This window comes from Argentina anserina, chromosome 6, assembly GCF_933775445.1.
Source record: "Argentina anserina chromosome 6, drPotAnse1.1, whole genome shotgun sequence".
Lineage (NCBI taxonomy): Eukaryota > Viridiplantae > Streptophyta > Magnoliopsida > Rosales > Rosaceae > Argentina > Argentina anserina.
In genome coordinates this window covers 29,085,419-29,111,332 of record NC_065877.1, presented here as the reverse complement: position 1 = coordinate 29,111,332, position 25,914 = coordinate 29,085,419, and the positions used below count along the sequence as shown (strand labels likewise).

Sequence of the window (25,914 nt, the reverse complement as noted above, 5' to 3'; positions counted from 1 at the left end):
TCTGATCTTCTCTTCCGTAACATTCTGGACAAAACAAGTAGTAGTTTCTACGTCTCTTCTCCTCTTTATAAGCTCCCGGAGGATTTCAACACAGAAATTAGAAACACTAAAATGTCAGACGAATTTCCGGTGAGAGCTCGCGGTCGGTTGGCCGTCCTCACGGCCCACCTCGCCGCCGCGACCCTCGCCGAGCCCGCGGAGCTCGAGCCGCAGTGCTTGTCGGCCGGGAGCGTCGTCCCGCCCCCGGGGAACCTCCGCGGCGCTTTGACCGTCGTTGACGAACGCACCGGTAAGCGGTACCAGGTCCAGGTCTCCGAGGAAGGAACGATCAAGGCAACTGATCTCAAAAAGGTAAACAGTGTTGAATTGAATTGGAGTTTGCTCGTGGTGTGGAATTTGAATTGGGGTTGGTGTTTGATGTGCAGATTAGTACGGGGAAGAATGATAAGGGATTGAAGCTGTATGATCCGGGGTATCTGAACACGGCGCCGGTTCGGTCTTCGATTTGTTATATTGATGGAGATGAGGGGATTCTTAGGTACAGGGGTTACCCTATTGAGGAGTTGGCTGAGAGTAGTACTTTTTTGGAAGTTGCTTATCTCCTCAGTAAGCACTAGTCTTCTCTATTTGTAGTAATTTAAGCTATGATAGGTGTGTGCTGTGTGTATGTGTTTGCTTGATGTCACTTGTTTTTCTCATGTGTTCAGTTTCCGTTTTGCTGATAATATCAATTTTCTTTGCTACTGCTTTTGTGCGCGCGCGCAGTGTATGGGAATTTGCCGTCTCAAAGCCAACTAGCCGATTGGGAGTTTGCTGTTGCTCAGCATTCAGCTGTACCACAGGGGATTTTGGTGAGCTTGTGAAAAGCTAGTTCGCGAAAGAATTTTGAACTGTTTTGTTTGGAAAGCCAATTGAGTTTTGAAATTTTGATTGCTTGTGTTTGATCAATCATTTATTATGCAAAGAATGGAGGTAGTACATGCCTGAGAAAGTGTTGGCTTTTCTTTCTGTAGGATATTATACAAGCAATACCTCATGATGCACATCCGATGGGTGTACTTGTCAGCGCAATGAGCGCTCTCTCTGTTTTTCACCCTGATGCCAATCCTGCCCTCAGAGTAAGTTTTTATAGTTTTGTTGGTTCCTGACAAGATGTTCATTTGTGGGCGGAAGTGATATAAGATCAAACCATGCCTTTGTTTAAGCTGGGTGACGTTTTCAAGTTTTTGTTGCACCAATTTGCCTTTGTAGATTCAGGATTGTCATCTCATTAATACAATATGTACTTGAGTTACTGATATGTTACATGGTATTCCTTTGATTGACTTTTCCAAGTTTCTGTTGCAGTATTCTGGGTCCTTGTAGATTTAGGATGTTACTTCATAAATAGAAAACAAATGATACTTACAGATACTTTGCATGGATTTTGGTGGCAATGGTAATAATATAGAGGTGACTGAGATTTCTGTTATATCTGATCATGCGTTTTACATCAATACAGGGGCAAGACCTATACCAGTCGAAGCAAGTGAGAGACAAACAAATTGCACGGATTCTTGGAAAGGTTTGCATGTTCTATTTTAATTTCTTATGTTTTTTTTTTGCTGGTTTAAAAATTCTAGTTACCATAACCTCAGCTACCAATGCTTTTTAATTTCTGCAATTTATGTAGCCTGTACTTCCGAGTTACTGTCAGTGATTAGTATTCTGTCATATAAATTCTTATTAAACTGAATTCATTTCCAGGCACCAACTATTGCAGCAGCAGCTTATTTGAGATTGGCAGGAAGGCCCCCAGTGCTACCATCGAACAACCTTTCTTATTCCGAGAATTTCTTATACATGCTAGACTCCTTGTAAGTAACACTGAAATACCTTGTTTCCTTGTCTCGTGTCTTTTTGACTTTTTTTTGGGACTCTTAGACAGATTGTAAATTTTTACTGTCTTCAAATACTTTCTCTGCCGTCCTGTATTGTAATATCAAATTTCGGTCATTCTCTTAAGATTTTCTTTTTGACAAACCTGCAGGGGCAATAGAGATTATAAACCAAATCCCCGACTAGCTCGAGTACTGGACATTCTCTTCATTCTGCATGCTGAGCATGAGATGAATTGCTCAACAGCTGCTGCTCGGCATCTGGCTTCAAGGTAAAATCTCAGACTTCGAACAAAAGATCCTCAGAACATACAACTGGAACAAAGTTTGTTTTTTGTTTTGTTTTGTTTTTTTTAGCGATACATCTGCATCTGTAATTGTAGTGGTGTGGATGTTTACACCGCCCTTGCTGGAGCTGTTGGAGCTCTATATGGTCCTCTCCATGGTGGAGCAAATGAGGTAATTGCTTGTATATCTCACTTTTATGAGTAATATAATCTTGCCACAAAACAAAATGCTAAGTTGAAGTCCATTATGTACAGTATTGTACGATTGGAATTTACAAAGTTGATAGGATAAATACTGTTCCACTCATCATTGTCATTATGTGTCCTGCAAATAGCATTCATCTTCATGCTGTTTTGCCTTGATTTGTGCAGGCTGTGCTTAAGATGCTAAGTGAAATTGGATCGGTTGAAAACATTCCAGAATTCATTGAGGGTGTGAAGAGCAGGTATATATGCTTACACCTAACTGGTTAAGTGACCTGTGAAGGGGCCTTATGTGGTTTTTTATATTTTTATATGTTATGAAATTTTGTTTTATATTTGTCTAGAAAGCGAAAGATGTCTGGTTTCGGGCATCGCGTATACAAGAACTATGATCCTAGAGCGAAGGTCATAAGAAAGTTGGCAGATGAAGTATTCTCCATTGTTGGAAGGGATCCACTGATCGAGGTATTTTTCTGATCTTCATACTGAAATCTACCCCAGGAAAGGAAGAGGGAGGATAGATCACTGTAGTTGCTGTATTCCTGTAAAGCTGTTGGTACTTTTCATTTATTTTATAGGATAAAAACCAAAAGACTTAGTGCAGTTATCTTATGTCATATGCAGGTAGCTGTTGCTCTGGAGAAGGCTGCACTATCCGACGATTATTTTGTTAAGAGGAAGCTGTATCCAAATGTTGATTTCTATTCTGGGTTGATATATAGGTACTTGTCCTTGTATAAAGATAAGAAAGTTTGCAAGTTTTCCTGTTTTCACTCTGGTAGGAAAGTAATGATTTCTTTTTCAACAGGGCAATGGGATTTCCAACAGAATTCTTCCCAGTTTTGTTTGCAATCCCTCGAATGGCTGGTTACTTGGCACACTGGAGAGAATCCCTGGATGATCCTGATAATAAGATTATGAGGCCTGCACAGGTTAGTTCTATTATTTGTTTAGGCGCCTTGACTATCTTTCTCATTTTCCTCTGCAATTTTCTGCAAATGAATTTCATATCTTGATCATTAGTCTGCTTCTAGGAGTTTCTGGTTGTGCTGTTTCTCAGCTTTTTTATCTTTCTGTTATTCAGGTATATATTGGCGCGTGGCTGCGGCACTTCATGCCATTGAAAGAACGGATAGTGAGCACTGATGCAGACAAACTGTCTCAAGTTTCTGTTTCTAATGCCTCTAGGCGTCGTTTGTCTGGATCCGGAGTTTAGGCAATTCCCCCATGTAAAACATCACAGAAAGAAAGTAAGTTTCATGAGAACTTATTCCTCCGGGCAAAGCAGGACTGCTGGGGTTCTTGGGTTAAGTTTCGTTTATAGCTTGAATAAGCAGACCTTGGTGTCTATACATGTATTCGACCAAATGTTATACTCGGAGTTGTTATTTCTCTCCATCTTTGCCTTTTGGTACGCTCCAATGAAGTGTAAATTACTCTACTTATGTCATTCCCTACGAGCTTTCAACCTCAATACTTCCAGGAATATCAGTACTGTAGTAGTTTAACTCGTTGGCCTTATTACTATAGGATTAAAACTGGAGAATATTAGCATACTCAACAGTGTTTGATTGAAGTACACGTCGACTAATGAAGTCAGTCTTTCCATTCAAAATATTTCCACATTGAAATTTACACTTCCTGTTCCTTCTCTAATAACTATAGTTTGGTCTTTTCACTAAAACAAGAAAAAATCACTGCAGGTCTTAAAATGAAAAGACTAGATTTCAGTCATTTCACTCTCTAAACGAGGTAACTTTGTATTGCGTATATGCCTGAACGCATCCAATCATTGTATTCGTTTAAAACTCTATTAGTGTAACAGAGGTGTTGAGATCATGGTCTAATAATTGTTTTTTAATTATGGAACTTGTGGGTGAGCAAGTTAGCAACTGTAAAAAAAAAAAATTTTTAGATTTATTCTTCGTCAACTTACACTCTTATCACTCCTGAGAATATACCTTACAAGGTGATTAATAAACTACAGAACGAATTAGGCAATTCAAAAATTTAACTATTTGATTTTTTACTTCTTTCTGGTTTTATTAATAGAAGATTTATTTCTTTAGCCGGTAGCTAATTAAAGCGGGAGGAGCTCCACGTAGGCACACGATAACCGGGCCTCTTTAATACCCCGAACCCGACTCAGCAGAAACCAATTTGTATCACGGAAGCTTCGCAGCAACAAAGATCAAACTTCACATTTCGTTTACAGATTTTAACTCTTCGCCACCTCTATCTCTCTGTTAGTCACTCACCGCCGGCGAGTTTCCGGTCCCCGGAGAAGACCTCTCCTCTCCTTACTATAACCCTAGCCGATCGCATCAGGTTCAATTTCTGATCTCTATTGTTCTTGCTCTTCTTTATCCACTCTCGTTTGGATCAACAATTTCGTTTCATGAATCTGTTCTCTTAAAGAAGCTTCATCTATAGTTACTTCGATCAAAATTGAGCGGAGTGAAAACGAGGATTTAGGATTGTGTAAAGAAACAAATTCGAATCTGATCTGAGATTTTTACCGTCGCAAAGAGCTGTGTGTATTGGGATTAGTTGATTACGGATTAGGTTTAGTGCTTAGCTTTGTCGATGGTTGTTGTAATTTGTTGCAAATGCAGTGGGATTGATTTTACATATGATCAAATGCTGGTTCTGTTTTTGAAGATTGTGTGGTGATCATTTTGTTTTTTTCTAATTTGGAATCGGATTTTTGAGATTCTTTAAGGTATTTTAAGTGTGTTCTAGCTAATGAGGAATCGAAAGGTACTCATGATATTGAGGTAGGGAGGTTTCGAATAATTAGGTGTGTGTTTATAACAGTGTATATCTCGAAATTCGATTGTTTATTTCTATCATGACAAAGTGGCTGTCGTGCTGATGGATGAACATGAGTTACTGTTTGGTGCTTGTATATATTGTTCATGGTAAATAGGCCAAAAAGTGTGTAGAATTCTTATGGTTGTTATGGGGTGAGTATGTGTATGTCCTTACAAAAGAAAGTCAAAATCGGTTTTTGCTTCTCAGAAGTTTCATGTCGTTATTTGATTTTTGTAAGCTTGTCAAACGGGATTAGAAAGTGAAGAGAGTTGTGTCGCAGTCTATAATTCCAACCGTATGAGCTGTAAATGTACTGATTTTATTATTCTTGTGTTTTTTTTACATTTGGCTGTGGCTAATTGTATTTTTGTTCTTTAAGAAAATAATACTGATTACATTCCTTCCTGATTTAGATCTTTGAAAATATGTCGGGGCAAAGCCAGCGTTTGAATGTGGTTCCCACTGTGACAATGCTTGGAGTTATGAAAGCTCGTCTTGTTGGGGCGACGAGAGGTCATGCTCTCCTCAAGAAGAAGAGTGATGCTTTAACTGTTCAATTTCGTGCAATTCTTAAAAAGATTGTGTCAACCAAAGAGTCAATGGGAGATATTATGAAAACCTCCTCCTTCGCACTTACTGAAGCCAAGTATGTTGCGGGTGAGAACATCAAACACATTGTTCTTGAAAATGTCAACACTGCCTCTCTTAAAGTTCGATCAAAGACAGAGAATGTTGCTGGTGTAAAGCTCCCAAAATTTGAATACTTTACTGAAGGTGAAACCAAGAATGACCTCACTGGATTGGCCAGGGGTGGACAACAGGTTCAACTGTGCAAGGCTGCTTATGTGAAAGCAATTGAGGTTCTTGTGGAGCTTGCTTCACTTCAGACATCATTTTTAACACTTGATGAAGCAATCAAGAGCACAAATCGCAGGGTCAATGCCCTGGAGAATGTGGTGAAGCCTAGGTTGGAGAATACGATAACTTATATCAAGGGGGAGTTGGATGAGCTGGAAAGGGAGGACTTCTTTAGGTTAAAGAAGATACAGGGATTTAAGAAGAGGGAAATTGAGAGACAGATGGCATCTGCTAAGAACTTCTCGGACGAACAGGCTGCAGAAGTTTTGTCTTTAAAGAAGGGTATTTCACTGAATTCAGCTCAAAATTTGTTGTCTGGAGGTATGGGAAAAGACGAGGATATCATTTTCTGATCGGGATATTAGCTTTATATCTTGGTTCTTACTTCTTAGAATGTGTGATTCTGGCTGTGCTTGTTGTTAAGAGGTAAATTCCTATTTTTATTTAGCTGAACAGTTTTTATGTACTGAATAAAAGCTCCATATCCTAAATGTATGTTTCTATTTGTTGTGTATTATTTGTCACTAAACTTTCATCAATCAGGGGTTTTGATTTTATTGTCTGGCATATCCTTGGTTTATTTACGTATAGTACTACAACGTTGCTGTGTGAATCACTCTGCGGTGATGCAATGTCGTGTCTACTTTGCGTATGAAGCTGTATGCGTTTTAGGTAGAAGTGGATGGCTGTATAATTTGGAGGAAGCTTGACATTGTATAGATCAATTGGGGTAGTCATTGTGAACCTGTGGAAAGCACAACAGGTAATTAAGCTTGCATATTGTTGCGGTTACATATCCCTCTTTTTTTTTTTTTCCAAGATCCATGTGTCGAATTGTGCTCATAATTCTTCATGTACTTCGTCTTCCGAACGCTTGCCAAAATTAATAAGGTGATCCAAACTTTCAAATTAGTGCACTATGCTAATTCCGGGATAGCTTTAGTTTTATACTTACCGACAAGCTAGACATATCTTATATCTGCTACACATGAATAAATCGGACTTTAACCACTAAGAATTCAAACAAATTACACTTATCCATTCCCAATAGGAAATGCGTTACAATTACACACAATGATAGTATGAAAAAAACACGACATGTTCCAGATATTAGATTAAGACATATCAGAAATGATACATGCATTAGATTGACTTGAAATACAGTAGTGTTTGTACATCCGATGACGAACTGGGGTTCATATGAGACCCGGTCGATGTAGAAACAGCTTCCCAAGCTTCGGCTATTTCCGATTGGACACATTCAACCTCGGTAATGTGATGTCGGGTATCAGAAGGTCTACTTGCTGTCAGAATTCTCTCCAACTCTGCTGCTATTTCTTTCATAGTGGGACGCTTCTTTCCTTTCATATTCAAGCAACGTTTAGCAAGATTAGCAACTGCCAAGATCTCTTCTTTTGTACCTCCCTTCATAACTTCAGCATCAAGAATATCAAACAAGCAAGCCTCCTCCATGGAAACAATAAAAAAAGTTGCTAGACTTCTCCCTTCTTGTCTCCCATCATGTGACCTTGTCACAGTAAACTGGTTTTTGCCCCGTCAAGAGCTCGATAAGGATTACTCCAAAACTATAAACATCACTCTTGTCCGTAAATTGGCTTGACCGGAACTATTCAGGGTCCAATATCCTAATGTTCCATTTACATGTGTCATGGTAAGATGCGTTTTCTCAATAGAAACAGACCTTGATGTCCCAAAATCCGCAACTTTTGCTCTATATTTATCATCCAAGAGTATGTTCGAAGACTTGATGTCTCGATGATAAATGGGCATTGAGGCAGATGAATGCAAGTAGGAAAGGAAAGGGCTCCAGAAACTTCAATACCAACTCGTAACCGCACTTCCCATGTAAGAGGAAAGTCCTCGTCACGACTGTGAATGTATCGAGAGAGGGTACCGTTTGGCAGGAATTCATAGACCAGTAGAGGAACTTCACTCTCTAAACAACATCCCAAGAGTTTCACCACATTTCTGTGGTTTATTTGTGAAAGAATGACAATTTCATTAATGAATTGATTCACTTCTCCTCCATCTCCTATTTTTGACTTCTTGACAGCAACAATTTTTCCATCTGTTAACATTCCTTTAGAAACAGTACCCTGTCCTCCTTCACCAAGAATTCTGTCTACATGGAACCGATTTGTGGCTTTTGTTAACTCCTTTTCGTTGAACAATTTAATCCTCTCAACATTAACTTCACCGGAAGATAATTGTTGCTCCAACAACAAACCACCATTGATTCTGAAAAACTTTTGCTTGCGCTTAATGTTTTTCCATTTCTTTATGAATTTGTGCAACCACCAAGTGCCAATGATAAGAACTAACAATCCAACGATACTGCAAGGAACTGAATATATTGATAAATAAAATTAGAAACTTTATAACTTGACGAAGAAGCTACTTAAGTAACAAATGTGTTTATTTTCATATAATTATTTATCTTCCCTAAACGTAAAGCTAACAAGTGTTGGTAATCAAAAGGCTTACGTATAATGCCCAGTTTAAGTGGCGGAGGTTGTGAGGCATAGCATAGATATCCCCCATCAGAATTGATACAAATATTACCAGAACCGCATACATCAGGGCGTTCTGGATCCTCACACTCGTTGATATCTGAAATTTAATCAATCACGATAAGTTACTAAAGTCAAAACTGATTATTGAAGAAATTATAGTTATATCAACAGTGTCTGAAAATGAAGTTATTTAGTGCATCCACAGCAAGAAGGGGATTGGTAGAAGCTTACCTTGACATCCACCACGAAAATAGGGGTTTCCTTGGTAGCCCGTTGAGCACGAACATGGACCAAAAATTGATTCGCAATTCCTGTTCACGTTATCCTCGGTAGAATTCTCTATTTCTCCATATATCCGCCAATCTAAAACAATGGGGACGTCATCCATCTGAGCAATGGCAGAAGTATTCGTTGAACTTGACGTATTCTATTATTTTGTGAACTTATAAATGCCAGGTAAATATATTTCAATCATTTATATATTTTTTGATACATTTTGATGCAGGATTTAAAGCTGCTTTATTTTTGCAGAAGTCTATTATATTTAGCCAGACTCCTAAAACTAGTGGGAGGGCCGGCCACTGGAAACCTACTCTTATGGGATTGGTTGTCACAATCTGTTTTAATATGATATGATTTTGGCAGAACAATAGGATATGCTGAAACTTAAGCATAAATATGAAGGCAGAATCAGCTTAACATTGACCCATAGCATGATGATCCAAATAATATAAAAAAAAAACAAATGAACAAAAATGATAATTACTGAGTAATAGCACAACAGAGGGCAACCAAAATGAAGACGAGCCTAAGAATTCGAAGCCACTGCCAAGATTTTATGGAAATGACCCGTGTTGCAGAGCTCAGTCGATTATTCAGTCCGACACATCTCCCTTTACACATACAAGAACATTCAGAAAGGCATCTTCTTTGGCTTGAACGTCCTCTCGATGGGCTTACTCTGCTTAGAAGAGGAACCCAATTGGTTCCCGGAAAACACATTGGAGTTCCTAATGGGAGGGGCACTGTAATACAAGGCAGATAATATGAGAGGCATGTAAATTCATTAAATGCCCAAATAGAATGATATATGTTTACCTTCTCTGGATAGCAGTTCTCTTCATAACTGCAGCATTTCTCACCTCAGGACTGCTCAAAAGGAAAGAACCAAAAAAAAAAAAAATCAGTCCCAGGAATGTAAAATACAATTTGTGATTGAGCATAAGGCTTCAAGATCATCGGGACACTGATAACTCCCTGAGTATATATGGAGACCTTTTTTGATACAACATGTTTTGGGTAAAAATTTGGTAAATGAGGACAAGTTTTGTGTAAAGCAGTTCACTTTATGCAACCAATCTCATGTTTACCGAAAAGAAAATATTGTAATCAGAGCCTTGGCACTGGTGTTCACCAAGGACCTAATACCTAAAACATCTTGCATCCCATATGGATTATAAAGTATTAGGCTACATGATACTGTGGTATACAACATATTGGATGATAACAAGAAGCATATAAGCACACAAGTCAAATGGGTACGCCACACATTTTGTGTAAAGCATACGGTTGTAGAATTACGGTACCTTTTAAGATAGTCTAATTTTGCTTTCTTCAGCAAGTTGCTCTTTGTGTTGGAAACGTTGTAGCTGCCTGCAAAAATGTATCACAATCACATGAAGGAAAGAGATTCAGTCTGTACTCTATTTAATGTATTATTCTTTCAGGGACTGATTCGGATAAACTCAAGTTAGATGATATCAAGATCCAACTATAAGCGAACAGAAAACTACCTCCTCCACCCCATCTTCTTTTATTGCTTGACGGTGGAACCTTTTCACAGATACGAACTTGCCGGCTTTGTTTACCTGCAAATGACTAATTTGTAAGTCTTTCCCTTTGATACACTTCAATTTGGAGCAATAGCATATTACACACTACCACTACACCAATCGTTGAAACTAGAATTGTGACTTTTGCAAGCCAACCACAAAGTTTATAATTTAATATAATGTTCCTTGCTTCGCTAGAATAAGATGATGGAATCATACGTGCATCTTCTTTTTTATATAAGTTCTTCAACCGGTCAGCTGCTTCATTTTCAGCCTCATCCACTTCCCTCAATTTTGCCTGATGTAACCATCCAGTCAATTAGTTATACAAATTTATCATAGAAGCATTGTAGATTCATTACTATTCTGCATCATGTACCCAAAATAAAAATATATGCTATCAGAAAGAGCATTGCTTTGCGAAAACTAAGAGAAAAACTTGAGTGCTTCATGATCAGAATAAAGAATAAATTCTTTATAAATAAGATAAGGCCTCCATTGCCGAAGAGCCTGCATTTCAAATTTGGCTGGCCAAAAATTAAGAAAAACCCACCTGATACAATTGCAACCATCTGAAATTGACTTTCCTTTTCTCCATCCTTTTGATCACCATATTAGTCCTCTCAATCCCGAAATCCTTCTCATAGAATTTCTTCCACAACTCATCAGTCACTGGGCTCAAATCCCTACCCTACAAATAACAACACAACAAACATATCAGAATAATTGGTAGAGCATAATGAAAAAATTTCAGGAAAAACATCACCGAACTACTTACTTTTGTACTCTTCTCGATATGCATCAGCTGGTCTTTTGTACAATGTGGCAAGATTTGCTCAAGAAAATCAAAATCCGTTCCGCCAACATCCCCAAGGTACCTTATATTATCTATAGCCATATGAATGCACAGTTCAACCAAAGATGGAGCTGCTATTCCTTTCCCATTCGCTCTAAAAAATTCTCCATCCATGCTACCTGATCACTTCTTCTCAGCCTATGCCCCCAAAGACTATTACGTACCTAAAGAAATAATGCATAGTATAAACATCAGATACTTTCATTCGAGGTAATCAACATTCTCCATATGACAAAGACACAACCCAACTGATCTGAATTCAACAAAGAAGTAGGCTCTATTTATTACCGGGAAAAAAACAACCTGTATATGCTTCGAACAATAGTTAAGCCTCTACACCCAATTACCAACCTCTCTTTACCCATCATGCCATGAAATATAGAATTGAATCAGTAAACTAACTGTTTCCAAAATATTTAAGCTGAAAACTTGATCATGATCAGCAATGGACCTTAGGCCATATAACTCTGAACACTGATCCCACAGAGCTGAACATATAAATCCATGAGCTTCATCAGCAAACAATCACAGAACAACAAACAAACCAAAATCCCTATCAATTCAAAAAAACACAAACCCACATCCAATTACAGCAAAAGGGTCAACCTTTAGCTATAAATATCATTTAACAGAAGAACACAATCCAGATTGATCGAAATGCAAATCCCATATCCAATCCAATCCAACCCAACATGTCCAAATACAGAAATTCATAAAGCTCAAATCTTGACCCGGAAAAAAAGAAGAATACGAGAAATGAAAATAGAAATAGAAATGAGGGCTGTGGGTTACTCACCGAGTGATCGGAGACGGAAAGAGTACGTTGACGGAGGCGAGGTGAATTACTGGGGATTTCTATTTTTAATTTAAAAGGAAAGAATATATTTCTTTTTTTGGGTAAGATGAACAAGTCTATATGACAGATGAACTCCGGTTTGGTTTTTTGCTTATGTTATAAAGATACCAGGTGGCTGAGTGACTCATGGCCTCATGCTAAAGTGCGCCTGCGGTTAAAAGCTAACGGATCTTTTGATTATTCTCTCCTCCCGAGATACTGGAATTCTTAACTAACCATTACGTCACTGTTATCTTTACCCGCCATAAAGCGGTAAATATTCTTGTAAATAACCTCACTTGTAACAAAATTAAAATTTAAACACACTGAGACCCTTTAAAATAAATGTACGAGTTGTAAATGACCAACTAGTGAAATTCAAACATTCAATTCACTATTTTCCTTGACAAAGTTCCAGTAATGGAAGCATCCACAGAACTCTTGAGTGATGGCATTTCAGAATGTTGGCTACAATTCCAGCTACCCATCATGAAAATTAGAGAAGGATTAATAACTTTAAGATGTTAAACCTTTAAACATTATGTTGCTCCTCTTCGTCCAATTGCGGAATACTCTGTAGACCTCAAGCACCTTCTCAGGTTTCAATTGGGAGTGTAGAAATGAAACTGTAATCTGATTTGCTCAAATCTAATCTGCCTATTTTTTCAAGATAAATTACATTGTTTCAAAATCATCTTTTTAACAAGCACAACAATCAAGTCTAGCAGCTAGCATGGTATGTCCTCATCTGCTATCAATGGAGGAACAAATCTGCAATTCTGAAGGGTCTGCTCAAAAATGTGACCTACTCTAAGCAACTTCTCCTGCGAAATAGATAGGGAGGTTTAAGTATTGAGTACTACGATTAATCAATATTTACTAATTAACAAGCAAAAAAGTCTCAATACTAAATTGTTATGTGTAGTGCTGTAAGGTAAGTGCAGATGCAGTACCTCACTGAATGCTGCACCAACCATTTGAAGACCAACCGGAAGGCCTGCTGAGCCCCCTTCGGCAAATCCACATGGCAGAACCAATGCAGGTAGACCTGCCAAGTTAACATTAACCTGTATATAGAATCAAGTGGAAACAGGTTAGAGCTGTCTAGTCATCTACCATTCACCGGCATTGAGGTGTTTGAAGAAGAAAAAGCATTCATGTTATGTAGAGATACTAGTGTTGAGTAAGTCACTGTAAGTGTTCACTGGAATCGCAGGATGAGACCGATCAGTTCACACTAGAAAAACAGTGCAAATTTTAACCATATACTCCTTGTCATAGCCCACAGAAGTTGGGGTCACAGGTTTGAAATGTCCAACCAGTTTAGCTCTATGTCTTACAAATGCTAGTATGGACTACAATTGAACATAAACAAAAAGTAAAATACCGGCCAAACATTGTTCACAACTCAACACCGCATCAAACATAACCACAGCAGGCAAAAGACCCACAGTAAAATTGCTCTAAGGTCTAAACCCTAAACAAGATATCTGAACTTGTCCTACATATTAAAATATATAACATGTGCAAATACCTGTTCTAGAACTCTGATGATTAAGAAGAAAGCTGAATAACGAATAGTTAGGCTTAAATAAGTTGAACTGAGTACTGATAAACAAGAACATAATTTGTTTTCTACATGTCTAACTATAATGATTCAACCATCATAGAACTCCCAGTACATACACACAAGTATGGGGTGCTCGAGGCTCACCGTCATTATGTCACCCACATACATTGCCAGCGGATCATCTTTCTTTTCTCCTGGAAGATACAAGAAAATAAGTGAATACTGAAAAATTATGTAACGTGAAGCAAAGTAGAAAAGAATGTATGCGGAGTTCAGTATACCAATTTTATACGCAGCAGATGGGGCAGCAGGTGAAATTAGGATGTCATATTCACCCAGTGCCTCCTTGAAGCTTTTTCGGATTATAGTCCTCACCTAAATCACTATCACAATCATTAATTCCTTCTTGGTTGGAATAAAGCAAAGGACTACCTAATCATCACCAACTCAGTGCCTTGGAAGAAAACTAGTAAATCGGCTTTGTCTGATACATTATTTCAAATTCCAGATATCAATGAAGAACAAAAAAACTAAGCCAAGAAACATTCATGAAAAAAAAATTCATTTGGAATGCAATAGATTTCCATTGGTTTCTTCCATATTATAATGTCAGAAGGCAAAAATTAATGCAGCACTAACACAATTTCTTTTAGAAACAAGTTTTTTAGCATGGTTGACATACCTGCTGGGCTCGTTTATAATATGCATCATAATAACCAGCTGAAAGGGCGTAAGTTCCAGTTAGAATTCTCCTCTTGACCTGGAACGGAAAAAGCGTTAAATCAGGTCACTAGGACACTAGCTTGTATAAGTAACTAAAATTGCAATGTCCCAACGCCAGGTTTTGACTACACCAAGAGCACTGCAGAAATGCTGCTCATGAAATGGAATTTTTAAGTCTAATAGTATTGACTAGCCACTATATATAGAGTACCTCAGAGCCAAATCCCTTTGCTCGCGAATCCATGTATTGAGAGTTCAGCTCATCAGTAGCAACTTGGTTTCCGTACCTGGATATTGCGACAAAGATAATGGATCATGTTAACATACCATCTTGTGAGGGAAGCTTCTGGTTATGTAAGATATTTTTTTCCCAAATCTAAACAAGCTTCTAGACCCACAACTGACTCTCAGACACTTGGGTCCTTTCAAGTTTCAACTAGTCAATTAGTTGCTGAATATCACATTCGGTTTTGGGATCTGATGAAATCATTTAATATTTTTCTTTTGGATAATGATGTCCTCTACTTAAAAATTAAAATGAAGTACACTTGTGTATTTCAAAGTAATCTAGATGTAAAATAAATCTTTTTGAAATCCCAAATGAAAAGCTAGATTAATTAGTGTTTCATATACAATTTTTACCATTTTACCTGAGACCGTCATAACGTGATAAGTTCGAAGATGACTCAGATGAAGCAATAACATAATAGGCTGGCAATCCAAGTGAGAAAGACGGTAATGAGACCTGCATGTTAATGGTTCAAGAAGTCAATGACAGAACATAAAAAAACGAGCATTTAAAATGAAAAACATATAATGGAAGAAAGCATACATCTCCTATGGAGCATCCCAATTCTTCAAGATGCAATGCAGCAGTACGAATTGCAGAAGATACTCCGATATCAACACCATCATTGAGAGTTTCACGGATCAGACCAACTTTTAGTCCTTTCAGAGGTTTAGAATCTAGCAAACTAATGGAACCAAATTGAGATGCAAGGTCCGGAATCTCCTGAAGAGAAATAAATTCCTACATGTCACGCAAACATATCTAGAAAAGTGGTCTCTTGTGTCTTTTATTTTAAAGATCGTACAAACCAACAATTTTGATTCATAAGTTTTACAGAGAATATTCTCAGAATAAAAAATGACATGATGAGGTTGCTTTTACTGCTATAATTGTGCATCGTGAAGTCCAAATTGGTAGCCATGGTACTAGACTACTGGTAGAGCCTCTGACATTTTTTTTGGAGGTTTCTGGAGTACCAAATAGTTGAAGCACATTTTCAAGGTGATTAATATATTATGGTAATCAGATCACAATTCATGCCTATCAAGTTTGCAAAAAATATAACCTTAGTGGAAATACGTGCGTACTAAATAAAATACTTACACGCTTACTGCTGGTGGCATCAAGTCTATCGTGACCAGAAATTGCATGGAGAAGAATTCCAGCATCAGCAACAGATGTCCCGAAGCAGCCAATAACATCAAGTGATGACGCATACGCCATAAGTCCAAACCTCGATACGCGCCCATACGTCGGCTTCAACCCAACAACACCACAAAATGATGCTGGCTGCCTCACACTTCCACCAGTATCACTTCCCAACGATACCATACTCTGTCTAGCAGACACAGCCGCAGCCGAGCCTCCTGATGACCCTCCTGGCACCCTAGTCGTGTCCCACGGGTTTGCAGTCACCTAATGAACCAACAGATGCACCACCTGAGTAAACCAACTCCAGTTACCATTGACAAACTTCCCCTAGCCCCACCTTCTTCAAGTCTCAATTAAACCAAGCTTTTTCAATGCTCAGCAAGAAAAAAGGGTCACTCACATTCTACATCTCACATAAAAACACTAAACCAACTCCCCTATTGAACCACATTTTCAGTTCTTACTCCACAAAAAAAAAACCCCCCACATTTTTCTTTTCCGTCCATCTTAACAAAAATAACGAAATCTAAAGCCCACAAAAGCTTTTAGGGGCACATTCATAATGTACATCAAACACTAACACTAGCTTCTTCAGTATTCAACTACATCTACTATTCATCAAAACTGAACTAAAAGAAGGAAACTTTCACTGTCCGCAATTCAACTACATCAAGGATCACTCACACTCTACATGCCACTTACATCACTACACCAATTTACTCATCTATTGAACTACATTTTCAGTTCTCACTCCATAAACCAATCCTACATCTTTCTTCTCATCCGATCAAACAACCCAAGAAAGCTTTCCAACACTCAGAATCAAAGGGACCAACTCACATTCCAAACACACGTCAAGTTTTCATTTGAACTCAACTAAAAATTGAAACTTTCACAGAACCCAATATTTAACAGACAAAATTAAAGCGACCCAGAAGGGTCAAAAACCTGAAAGGCCGAGCCTTCGGTGGTGCTGCCCATCCCAAACTCATCCATGTTGGTCTTCCCCACCACAATCCCACCCAGCTCCTTAATCTTCCTGACCGCCGTCGCATCATACGGCGGCGTATACCCCTCCAAAACCCTCGACCCCGCCGTGGACGGCATATCCGCCGTGCATATGTTGTCCTTCACGGCGACGAGGACGCCGGCGAGGGGCCCGAGCTCCTCATTGCGGCGGAGCTTGTCGTCGAGGTCGCGGGCCTGGGCGAGGACGGCGGAGTCAGAGACGTGGAGGAAGGAGCGGAGGTGGGGCTCGGTGCGGCGGAGGCGGGATAGGAAGGACTCGGCGAGCTCGGCGGCGGAGATTTGGCGGGAGAGGAGGGAGTCGCGGGTGGAGAGGATTTGGGATTGGGAGGTGGACTGGGATTGGTCTGTGAGAGTGGAGTGGGTGACGGGCTGTGAGGATAAGGAGGAGAAGGGTTTAAGGGAGGTGCGGCGGCGGAAGTGGGAGAGTGAGCGCGGTGGTTGGAGTGTGGATAGCATTTTCAAAGCTTCAAATGTGAGAGCAAGAGATGCAGAAAGAGAGAGGGCTATATACATTTGGGTTCGGGTCGGGTGCAATTCGGGTTTGGGCAATTGAATTCTGTTTCTTCTTTGTTTTTGTTTTTGTTTTTTTTTAATTCTCTTCTTTAAAGGTGTTCGAAATGGATAAAATCATATCGGATGTAACAACTATTTGTGTGCACTTGATCTGTTGGACGTTATAGTAGCGAAGTAGCGAGACTAAAATACGAGTTGAGAAGAAATTCTTGAGTGTGGTAATTATAAACTTAACTCATAATTTGTAAGAACAGAATAGTTAGACAATTGCTTGTGATATTGGTGACACTTCTCAACCAAATCAAGTTCGGGAAAATTAGTAGGAAGACTGAATTTGCCTAAAAAAAATGTAGGAAAACTGTACTACAGATATTGGGATCCGTTTCTATTCATATTAATTAAGAAATTTCATCTATAGAGTATCATGTTTGATCCTTTATTTTTGAGGAGTTACATAATATGGTGAGCAGATCAACACTCGGAAGGCAAGGGAACCCGATTGCGATATTCTGCAAGAGCCCACAGTGGGAATATATTCCGATACGCTGCATAATGTAGCATGCAGTTCTTCTTGAAGGCTCCAGTGATTTCCTGCCATATTTATTCAATGTTTACTGTAGTTACAAAACAACACTTCAAGTACTGCATAAAATTAACAGACTATATATAATTTCCGTATATATTCTTCACTTGCTACCTTGATGCATGTTATTTGTTATACAAAGAAAGATATATACCTGTTGGGGAAAATCACCATTTTCCAGTTGTGAATTGATTATAAACTTTGCTGCACGATGAAGAGGTCTCGGGTCTCTTTCTGCTTGTCCCGCATGAATGAGACCCATCATAGCCCAAGCAGTCTGTACTAGATTGGATCGGTCTCCTTCTAGATGAATATATGTCTGTATGACCCAAGTCAGAGAGATCGATATTGAGTTACACATCTTAGTTAAAGAAGTATTAAACTATTAATTAGAAACTCAAAGCCTGAATTACCATTCGTGGACATGAAAGAAAGCTCTCTCCCCAACCACCATTCTCTCTCTGCACCGCAAGTAGAAAGCTACTTCCTTTTCGCATGGCTGTGCAAGTGTTGTAGGTTTTCCCAGCAGCTGCCAATCCTCCTAGTGCAAACCAGGTACCATATGTGAAGCAAATTCCCCACTCTCCATACCTGTTCAAATGCATGTTTATAAGAGTTTACTTAGTCACGTTCCTTTCATTTATGTGCTTCGTGAAACCAATACAATTTCACATCGATCATAAGTCAATTGCCTGGAAAAGAGCATATACCATGACCCATCAGGCATTTGTGTGTTTTCAAGATACTGTGTGGCATTGGAGATAGAACGTTCGACCTCTTCCTTCCTGTGCCCAGGGTATAGCTTCTTAAACAAAACTAAAGCTTGGATTGCTGCTGAAGTGCACTCAACATGTTCATGCTCAATCATAATGTCCGCCATGATTTCTGTTGGATTTAGCAGCTGAGGAAATAAAATGAGTAAGAATTGATATGCCAACTCATTTGATAGAGTTTCATTTTTTTTTGGGAATGATCAACTCATTTGTTAAAACTCTTACTTCTAGCCACTCTGCTGCTCCTGCTGGTTCCCAGGCTGGAAAACCACCATTCGTGCTCTACAGTGATATGTAACGTCAGAGCATTTTATTATGAGTAGAGAAATGTAATGAACCAGTGAATCGAGTAGAGAGACACAATTATACTCTTTATGTCGACAAGTTAATTATTTAAGTTACATCACCTGTAGGGAAAGTAGAACATTGACAGAATCATACAAGCACTCGGTTTCCATTTTTTCACCAACTATCTCCGATGGCATCACCGATAACAGAAGGCAACACTGTGAAGTGCTTATGATGAGAAAACCATGTAGTAATAAGTAATAACCATTAGGCTATGGTAGATAGTAATAAGTAATAATTTTCAAGTCAAATTTACCTTTAAACCTTCTGCAGTGCAATCAGAAACTTGCCAACCATGATCTTGATCGGAGAAAGTCCACGATCCTTTAGAGATGTGGCGATACATGCTTTTGAAGTCACCAGATGGGTTGTTCTTGACCTTCAAGATTCAAGTGCATATATATATATATATATATATATAGTCACTAGGCTAATCGAACGCATTCACTCAATTTTACATATACTTGAACAAAAATTACAATATACATGATTCAAATTACAACATTGAGAACAATATTATCATAGTATATATGTAAACCAATGTATCACTTGTTTACAAAAATTTAGACAAAATTAAATTACAACATTGACCACTATGAATTTGTTCAAAAACCTAGTGTGTTATTGAATGTATAACATGCAAACCGGTTATAATTTTCTCTCCAATCAAATAATTGGACTTAGATTTGAAAAAGAAGAAAAACATCCATGACAATATATTGGCAAGTGACTTAACTAGAACAAGATATATATAAACCTGGGATTTCTTTATGAAGTCATGTCCGCTAGCGAGTGTTGGTCCAATTTCATCCGTGAGATTGCTAGCAATCAACGCTTGAATGGCAAAACTAGTATCCCACTCTTGACTTCCAAAACTCTGCAAATCAATATTTATGAGCTGGTAAATTACTAATATTGAGAATAAAACACACACACACATGCGCGTTGTATCTAGCTTGTTGTGACAGCGTACTAACTTGCATCTTCATCCCATCTTCAGCAACCCATAAATAATCAGGGATCCTTGCGAGATGCTTCTTGAAATAGTCCCCATTTGGATCTTCAGCCCAACAGGCGAGCATACATAACACCTATATTGTCAAGCAAATACCAGAACTTCAGTTAGGACTAGGATAATTCTTGAATATAAGGAAACTATTTTCTCCATACACCTTATTACCTTTTCCACACACCCCATGGTAATGTATCGGCTGTTCTCATCTTCGTAATGAATATGCCTCATCGTCAATTGAAGAGCCTTTTCTCTGATCAACTGGTTGAAGGGCCAACTAGTAAGAAGAGGCTCTGTGCAGATGTAGAAGCTATCCCAAAGGAGGTCCTGTATCCAAGGATGAGGGTAGTAGATATCCTCCTGCATGAGATTAGTGTGATAAGGTGATTCAGCTCTTGCATATAAACTATTGAATTATGGCATGAAATTTGAAGTAAACAAAGTTGACATACTCACTTTGGCACATAGGTGACGTACTTTCTTCCAATTGATTTCATTGTAAGGTTGTAAAAAGAGTTCATCCCTCAATTCAAGAATGAGAGGTGTAACTGGGCCAACGAACCTTCTTCCGTAAAGGTATGACATTGGCATGTAAACCATCCTACAGTAACACCAAATTTTTGCTGCATTTAAATATATGATGAAGTGATTAGAATCAAAGTCAATCAAACTAAAAACATGCACCAACACATGGAAATTAGCACCAATAGGAGTTATGGCATTTCAAGATGGAAAATGGAAAAAAAAAATTGCTTATTTTAAAGGAGAGCAGTCAACTGTGCCAATTACCTGGATGCATAGGAAGAAATGAAGGAAGAATCCAAAACTCTGGGGGCATAGGGTTGCTTCCAGACCAATCAAACAAACCAAGTATCTACAGGAAATAGTTTCATACGTACGTATTGTCATTTGTCAAAATTATTCTTTTGTATATCTCAGTATAAGGCTATAAGCACATGCAGCATTTGAGCCTAATGCAACTACACACTGTTGGAAAATCATGCATATGGTTTATTCAATTGAAAATGCAGAAGAAGTAAAGAATAGTTCAAGGAGAACAAATCCAGATTACCGCATTGGTATATCCTTGGTAGGAAACAAAACAGTACAACCTTTTCCTTATATATTCCTATATAGCCTGTTGCGCTGTTAACAGAAATATCCTTTCAATATAAGTTTTAACCTCAATTTTTAACAAACAACACCCCGATCAGTACAAAAATATAGTTTGTAAAATTTAAAGTACAATGGTAGTTATATAGTAAGCCAGTTAATTTGGTCCATTAAAATCTCTTATTTGAAACAAATTAATTAAGTACGTAATGATCAACATCAGTGAAACTGAACAGATTTATCAGCCATGGGATAAATGTTTCTACCGAAAGCCAGGTTTTTCCCCAAGAGGGTATGTGCGTGACACCACCATGATCAAGAATCCACTTTCTTGCTCTTGGACAAGCTTTGTCTTGGCCACCATCATCAGGTCCTTCTCCGAGAATACGCATACAAATGTAGCTGAGAGCTGTGGTGAACATAATGCTGTGACCTTCAATATGTAGTCCCCACCCACCATCTTCATTCTGGTATACCGCACAATATACATGAATAATCAACATTGTCTATACGGTTGCAGATTGAAGTATGCAGAATTAATAGCTGGATATATAAAAAACTGCGGCTAATATCAAACTATGACTACAGGGACCTGATGATAGTATATGTAACGCAAAATTTCTTTACGATGCTCATTTGAGAATACACTGTTAAGATGTCCTGTAATGTACATAACCATGACCTGAAAATTTAGGGTAGAAAGTAAACATTCAGACATTCAGTTGGTAGTTTATAAACTTACAACATAGCACGTACTTAGTAAAAGAATTTTATTTTAGAGAGAAAAGAGAGAGAGAGATAAATTGGTATAAACTTTATACTAATAAAAAATGAGAGCTCCAAATTGTCATTATTTTGAGATACGTAACGTTTTAAAAATAAGATTATGAATGTATTGTAGTATTTTATTTATTTTACTACTCTAAATAGTTATATAAAACAAATATTCAAAATACATAATATTTTTTATTTTAATTGTGTCATATAATGCTAATGGGCCGAGCGGCCTGCTTTTTGGCACGATACGGGCCCTGCCCGACATGACCTTGGGCCGTAGGCCGGGCCGGGCTTAATATTTAAGCAAATGGCCCGATCCGAGTCCGACACGATAAATAAATAAGTCGGTCCGAACCCGGTTTTGGCCTGTTTAAAATGGACCGACCCGGCCCGTTTGCCACCTCTACCTCCAATTGTAACACAATTAAAGAAAATAGCAAAACTTTTACAATTAACACATGATTAAGTATTTTATAAATCGATCTATGTATTAGCATGCGTACTGTGATTGTAAACACTTAACACATGCTACCAATCATAACTTTTAATTTTCGAGATTCTAGTTAGACTTAATTGAATGATCACCAATATTGCCCAGTTTGTTTAAGGTTAATTTGAAAGGTGGATCGATCATCGATGGGATGCGTCTGCACTCGCACACTTGTATATATGTATCTCTGATCTTTATTTAATTTACAAACGTTTAAGAGGGTACTGATGGTCTGATGGATGACGTACTGTAAATAATACTGGCCCACACGTTTATTTTTCAGAACTTATTTAAAAAAAATAACTGTAAAATGTAGTTATCGTAGAAAGAAGTTAGATATGTAAAATAACTTCTTGATTCATTATTTTTTTAAAAATTTTTATTATTATTTATTAATTTAATTTTTATGACTATATCCTTCATATATTAAAATCTATTTTCATTTAATCTATAATCCAGGATTATTAATGCATTTTCACAAGACTTTTGGTTGACAAAACTTGTTTTGGTTATAATGGTATAGATTTATACTTTAGGTCTAGAGAAGATAATTACTGACCAGAGGAGGAAGGAAGAACAAAGGGCCTGCATTTTCCGCAGGCCAATGGCCATCGCTTGCCTGCAAAGCTGAGAAGAAGTGGACAGACCTTCTCAGTGCATCTGTGGTCTTTTCATGTGTGATAACCTCGCCATCTTGAACTGTAACCGAAGGGATTGTTTGATTGAAGTTCTTCTCTCTTAGGAACTGTAAGTATGTACGTATAAAATAAAATAAAATAAAATGAATAATTAAATTAATAATCTATTAATACCATCCAGAATTTAACATGAAATTAAACATTATAATAGAAAAAAAATATCAAACATCATTTAACGTCATAACCCTAATAGCTAGATTGAGCTCCGAAGCGACGAAGTTTTCCGTTTGCTTAATGAGGGCAAAATGCCAAAATTAGTGACTAACTAAAAGAACATTTCGGTGCAAGCGTATGTATAGACCAAGGTCTGAAAAATCGACATTTTCGACGAAATATCGGTGAAAATTTCGTTTTTCTCGGGTGACGAAATTATCTCATCATACCAAGTTTGTTTCGTGCGATATATTCGAAATATCGCGATATATGACGATATTTCGGATAATTAACCGAAACTTGCCTTATATCGTCACTATTTCCGCGGCCCAACAACACAAATTCAGCCCATTTAAGCCAAATAAGTTCGAATTCAACAAAATTCTCTAACAAGGGATTCAAACCATGGTTGTGAGAGTGTAAAACAAACATCCAAACCATGGGTGCAGCAACAACAAATGTTGGGTAATGCCAACTTTTAATCTATATACCACCAAAACATCCAAAACTTCAGTTTATAAAGTATAATTACATGTTATCCAAAAAAATAATTACATGTTCTTATACATCTTATACTCAAATAAAATGTAATATTAGTAAATTATCATGGATTATATATAAAGTTGTGAGGACTTAATTTACTAAGTCATTTTCAATAAATATATATCATATATATCTAGAAGTAAGGTAGATAGTTGATATAATAAACTTAATGTATACATGTCATTTAGTGTATAGACTTTAAACATTACCACCAACTTTCATAAAATCAATCGATTTTTTTATCACTATCGATATATCTCGAAATTTCCATTTTTCGGACCGTCGATATTTCCACAATCGTGGATATTTTAGTCCTTGGTATAGACAAGGCAGGTTACCGAAAGACGAAAGTTTTGAAGTACCTTAGGGAACATTAATACCGACGCAGCGATGCCGATGAAAAGATGGACGTACATCAACTAAGAAAAGTAATCCATTGTATAAATGTACCTGCAATCTCCAAAGAAGATCACCACTAGGCTTAACCTGATGGCGTTTGTTGTAGAAATGAAGACGAGCTGCTTCAACCTCTGCTCTCTCTTCAGCAGTTCCTGCATTAGGATCAAACTCCCAAGTTTGCCTTCCCACAAAGTTGTTTGTGCTGTGAAGGTAACCCGAGAAATTACTTTCTCCACCTTCTGCAACCTTAAGCTTCCACATGTTAATATTGCTAGTTTCAATATGTGGACGTCAAGTATGTAGCGAGATTAGTTGCCTTCCTTTATAATGATACATTCATTGATACGCTAGTAGATGAAAATTACTGAGCAAATTTTTAAATTTCTTGTATTAATAGAGATCGGGTCAAAACACGGTAAACTTTATATAGAACCGTCTATTCAATAATTTAAAATCTTTAATAAATTCTAGAAGGTCATTCATCGATCTTAGTCTATTTATGTGATACAAAACACAAACAAAAAAATATGTTGGAAGTGCTGCCAATCCCACAGGCACAATAAAACTAGAGTTGTTTTTATTTTATTTTAAATGATGATGAAATTCAAGAGTTGTGGAAAAAAAATGTCATACACTCCACAACATAACAGATTCATGAAAGTTACACTACATCCTCTCAATTATTGCGCATCCACTCAATTGCTTTTCCACGACAAAGTGGGTACATCATATGTAAAAAAATGTTTAAGACGTGTTAATACAGATCGGGTCAAAACATGGTAAACTTTATATAGAACCGTCTATTCAATAATTTAAAATCTTCAATAATTTATAAAAGGCCATTCATTGATCTTAGTCTATTTATGTGATACAAAACACAAACACATAAATGTGCTGGAAGCCCCACGGGCACAATAAAACTAGAGTTGTTTTTATTTTTTTTAATGATGATGAAATTCAAGAGTTGCGAGAAAAAAAAAACATGTCATACACTCCACAACATAACAGATTTATGAAAGTTACACTACATCCTCTCAATTGTTGCGCATCCACTCAATTGCTTGTGCATGACAAAGTGGGTACATCATACGTAAAAAAAACGTTTAAGACGTGTTAATAGAAATCGGGTCAAAACACGGTAAACTTTATATAGAACCGTCTATTTAATAATTTAAAATCTTCAATAATTTATAAAAGGCCATTCATCGATCTTAGTCTATTTATGTGATACAAAACACAAACACATAAATGTGCTGGAAGTGCTGCCAATCCCACAGGCACAATAAAACTAGAGTTATTTTTGTTTTCTAATGATGATAAAATTCAAGAGTTGCGGAAAACAAACATGTCATACGCTCCACAACATAACAAATTCATGAATGTTACACTTCATCCTTTCAATTGTTGCGCATCCACTCATTTTCTTATCCACGACAAAGTGGGTACATCATACGTAAAAAAAAAAATTTAAGACGTGTTAATAGAGATCGGGTCAAAACACGGTAAACTTTATATAGAACTGTCTATTCAATAATTTAAAATCTTCAATAACTTCTAAAAGATCATTCATCAATCTTAGTCTATTTATGTGATACAAAACACAAACACATAAATGTGCTGGAAGTGCTGCCAATCCCACAGGCACAATAAAA

The 25,914-nt window shown here is 37.6% G+C and overlaps 6 protein-coding genes across 10 annotated transcripts; 2 read left to right on the top strand and 4 right to left on the bottom strand.

Moving 5' to 3' along the window:
• Positions 1–17: 17 nt before the first annotated feature.
• Positions 18–3,842, top strand: LOC126801247 (citrate synthase, glyoxysomal). Its single transcript, XM_050528741.1, has 13 exons — positions 18–351; positions 426–606; positions 766–851; positions 1,014–1,118; positions 1,502–1,564; positions 1,747–1,856; positions 2,030–2,149; positions 2,261–2,336; positions 2,537–2,610; positions 2,713–2,833; positions 2,993–3,090; positions 3,177–3,300; positions 3,453–3,842. Exons 1-13 carry the CDS (start codon positions 112–114, stop codon positions 3,582–3,584), a joined length of 1,530 nt encoding a protein of 509 aa, XP_050384698.1. The 5' UTR covers positions 18–111; the 3' UTR covers positions 3,585–3,842.
• Positions 3,843–4,542: 700 nt separating this feature from the next.
• Positions 4,543–6,849, top strand: LOC126799123 (V-type proton ATPase subunit D). 2 transcript variants are annotated; one of them, XR_007672595.1, is made up of 3 exons: positions 4,543–4,696; positions 5,596–6,466; positions 6,713–6,849. XR_007672595.1 is itself a non-coding variant. In XM_050526247.1 (2 exons), exon 2 carries the CDS (start codon positions 5,608–5,610, stop codon positions 6,391–6,393), a length of 786 nt encoding a protein of 261 aa, XP_050382204.1. In that variant the 5' UTR covers positions 4,543–4,696; positions 5,596–5,607; the 3' UTR covers positions 6,394–6,552. The 2 variants fall into 2 exon arrangements, 1 of the variants encoding a protein (XP_050382204.1); XM_050526247.1 differs by lacking the exon at positions 6,713–6,849 and having other exon boundaries at positions 5,596–6,552.
• A 334-nt stretch (positions 6,850–7,183) lies between these two features.
• Positions 7,184–9,249, bottom strand: LOC126797680 (putative wall-associated receptor kinase-like 11). Its single transcript, XM_050524362.1, is given in 6 exon segments — positions 7,184–7,579; positions 7,581–7,681; positions 7,684–7,861; positions 7,864–8,405; positions 8,546–8,671; positions 8,806–9,249. Coding segments are annotated over 6 exon segments (1,500 nt in total). The 5' UTR covers positions 8,963–9,249.
• A 32-nt stretch (positions 9,250–9,281) lies between these two features.
• Positions 9,282–12,187, bottom strand: LOC126797681 (elongin-A). 2 transcript variants are annotated; one of them, XM_050524364.1, is made up of 8 exons: positions 12,059–12,187; positions 11,185–11,426; positions 10,960–11,097; positions 10,626–10,704; positions 10,368–10,442; positions 10,161–10,227; positions 9,673–9,723; positions 9,282–9,599 (listed from the first exon to the last, which is right to left on the bottom strand). In XM_050524364.1, exons 2-8 carry the CDS (start codon positions 11,374–11,376, stop codon positions 9,488–9,490), a joined length of 714 nt encoding a protein of 237 aa, XP_050380321.1. In that variant the 5' UTR covers positions 11,377–11,426; positions 12,059–12,187; the 3' UTR covers positions 9,282–9,487. The 2 variants fall into 2 exon arrangements, with proteins under 2 accessions (XP_050380321.1, XP_050380320.1); XM_050524363.1 differs by lacking the exon at positions 12,059–12,187 and adding an exon at positions 11,714–11,883.
• A 271-nt stretch (positions 12,188–12,458) lies between these two features.
• LOC126798151 (glutamyl-tRNA(Gln) amidotransferase subunit A, chloroplastic/mitochondrial) lies at positions 12,459–17,320 on the bottom strand. The gene is made up of 10 exons (XM_050525008.1): positions 16,780–17,320; positions 15,784–16,095; positions 15,223–15,402; positions 15,041–15,135; positions 14,602–14,677; positions 14,350–14,427; positions 13,949–14,042; positions 13,812–13,861; positions 13,051–13,164; positions 12,459–12,921 (listed from the first exon to the last, which is right to left on the bottom strand). The coding sequence occupies exons 1-10, from the start codon at positions 17,314–17,316 to the stop codon at positions 12,826–12,828; spliced, it is 1,632 nt and encodes a 543-aa protein (XP_050380965.1). The 5' UTR covers positions 17,317–17,320; the 3' UTR covers positions 12,459–12,825.
• A 401-nt stretch (positions 17,321–17,721) lies between these two features.
• LOC126800569 (beta-amyrin synthase-like) lies at positions 17,722–24,537 on the bottom strand. 3 transcript variants are annotated; one of them, XM_050527950.1, is made up of 16 exons: positions 24,314–24,537; positions 23,029–23,214; positions 21,795–21,884; positions 21,469–21,669; positions 20,879–20,963; positions 20,546–20,712; positions 20,258–20,449; positions 20,055–20,168; positions 19,835–19,954; positions 19,334–19,456; positions 19,137–19,235; positions 18,955–19,011; positions 18,667–18,857; positions 18,370–18,547; positions 18,111–18,275; positions 17,722–17,964 (listed from the first exon to the last, which is right to left on the bottom strand). In XM_050527950.1, exons 1-16 carry the CDS (start codon positions 24,521–24,523, stop codon positions 17,845–17,847), a joined length of 2,298 nt encoding a protein of 765 aa, XP_050383907.1. In that variant the 5' UTR covers positions 24,524–24,537; the 3' UTR covers positions 17,722–17,844. The 3 variants fall into 3 exon arrangements, with proteins under 3 accessions (XP_050383907.1, XP_050383908.1, XP_050383909.1); XM_050527951.1 differs by having other exon boundaries at positions 20,258–20,416; XM_050527952.1 differs by lacking the exon at positions 21,795–21,884.
• Between the last annotated feature and the right edge of the window lie 1,377 nt (positions 24,538–25,914).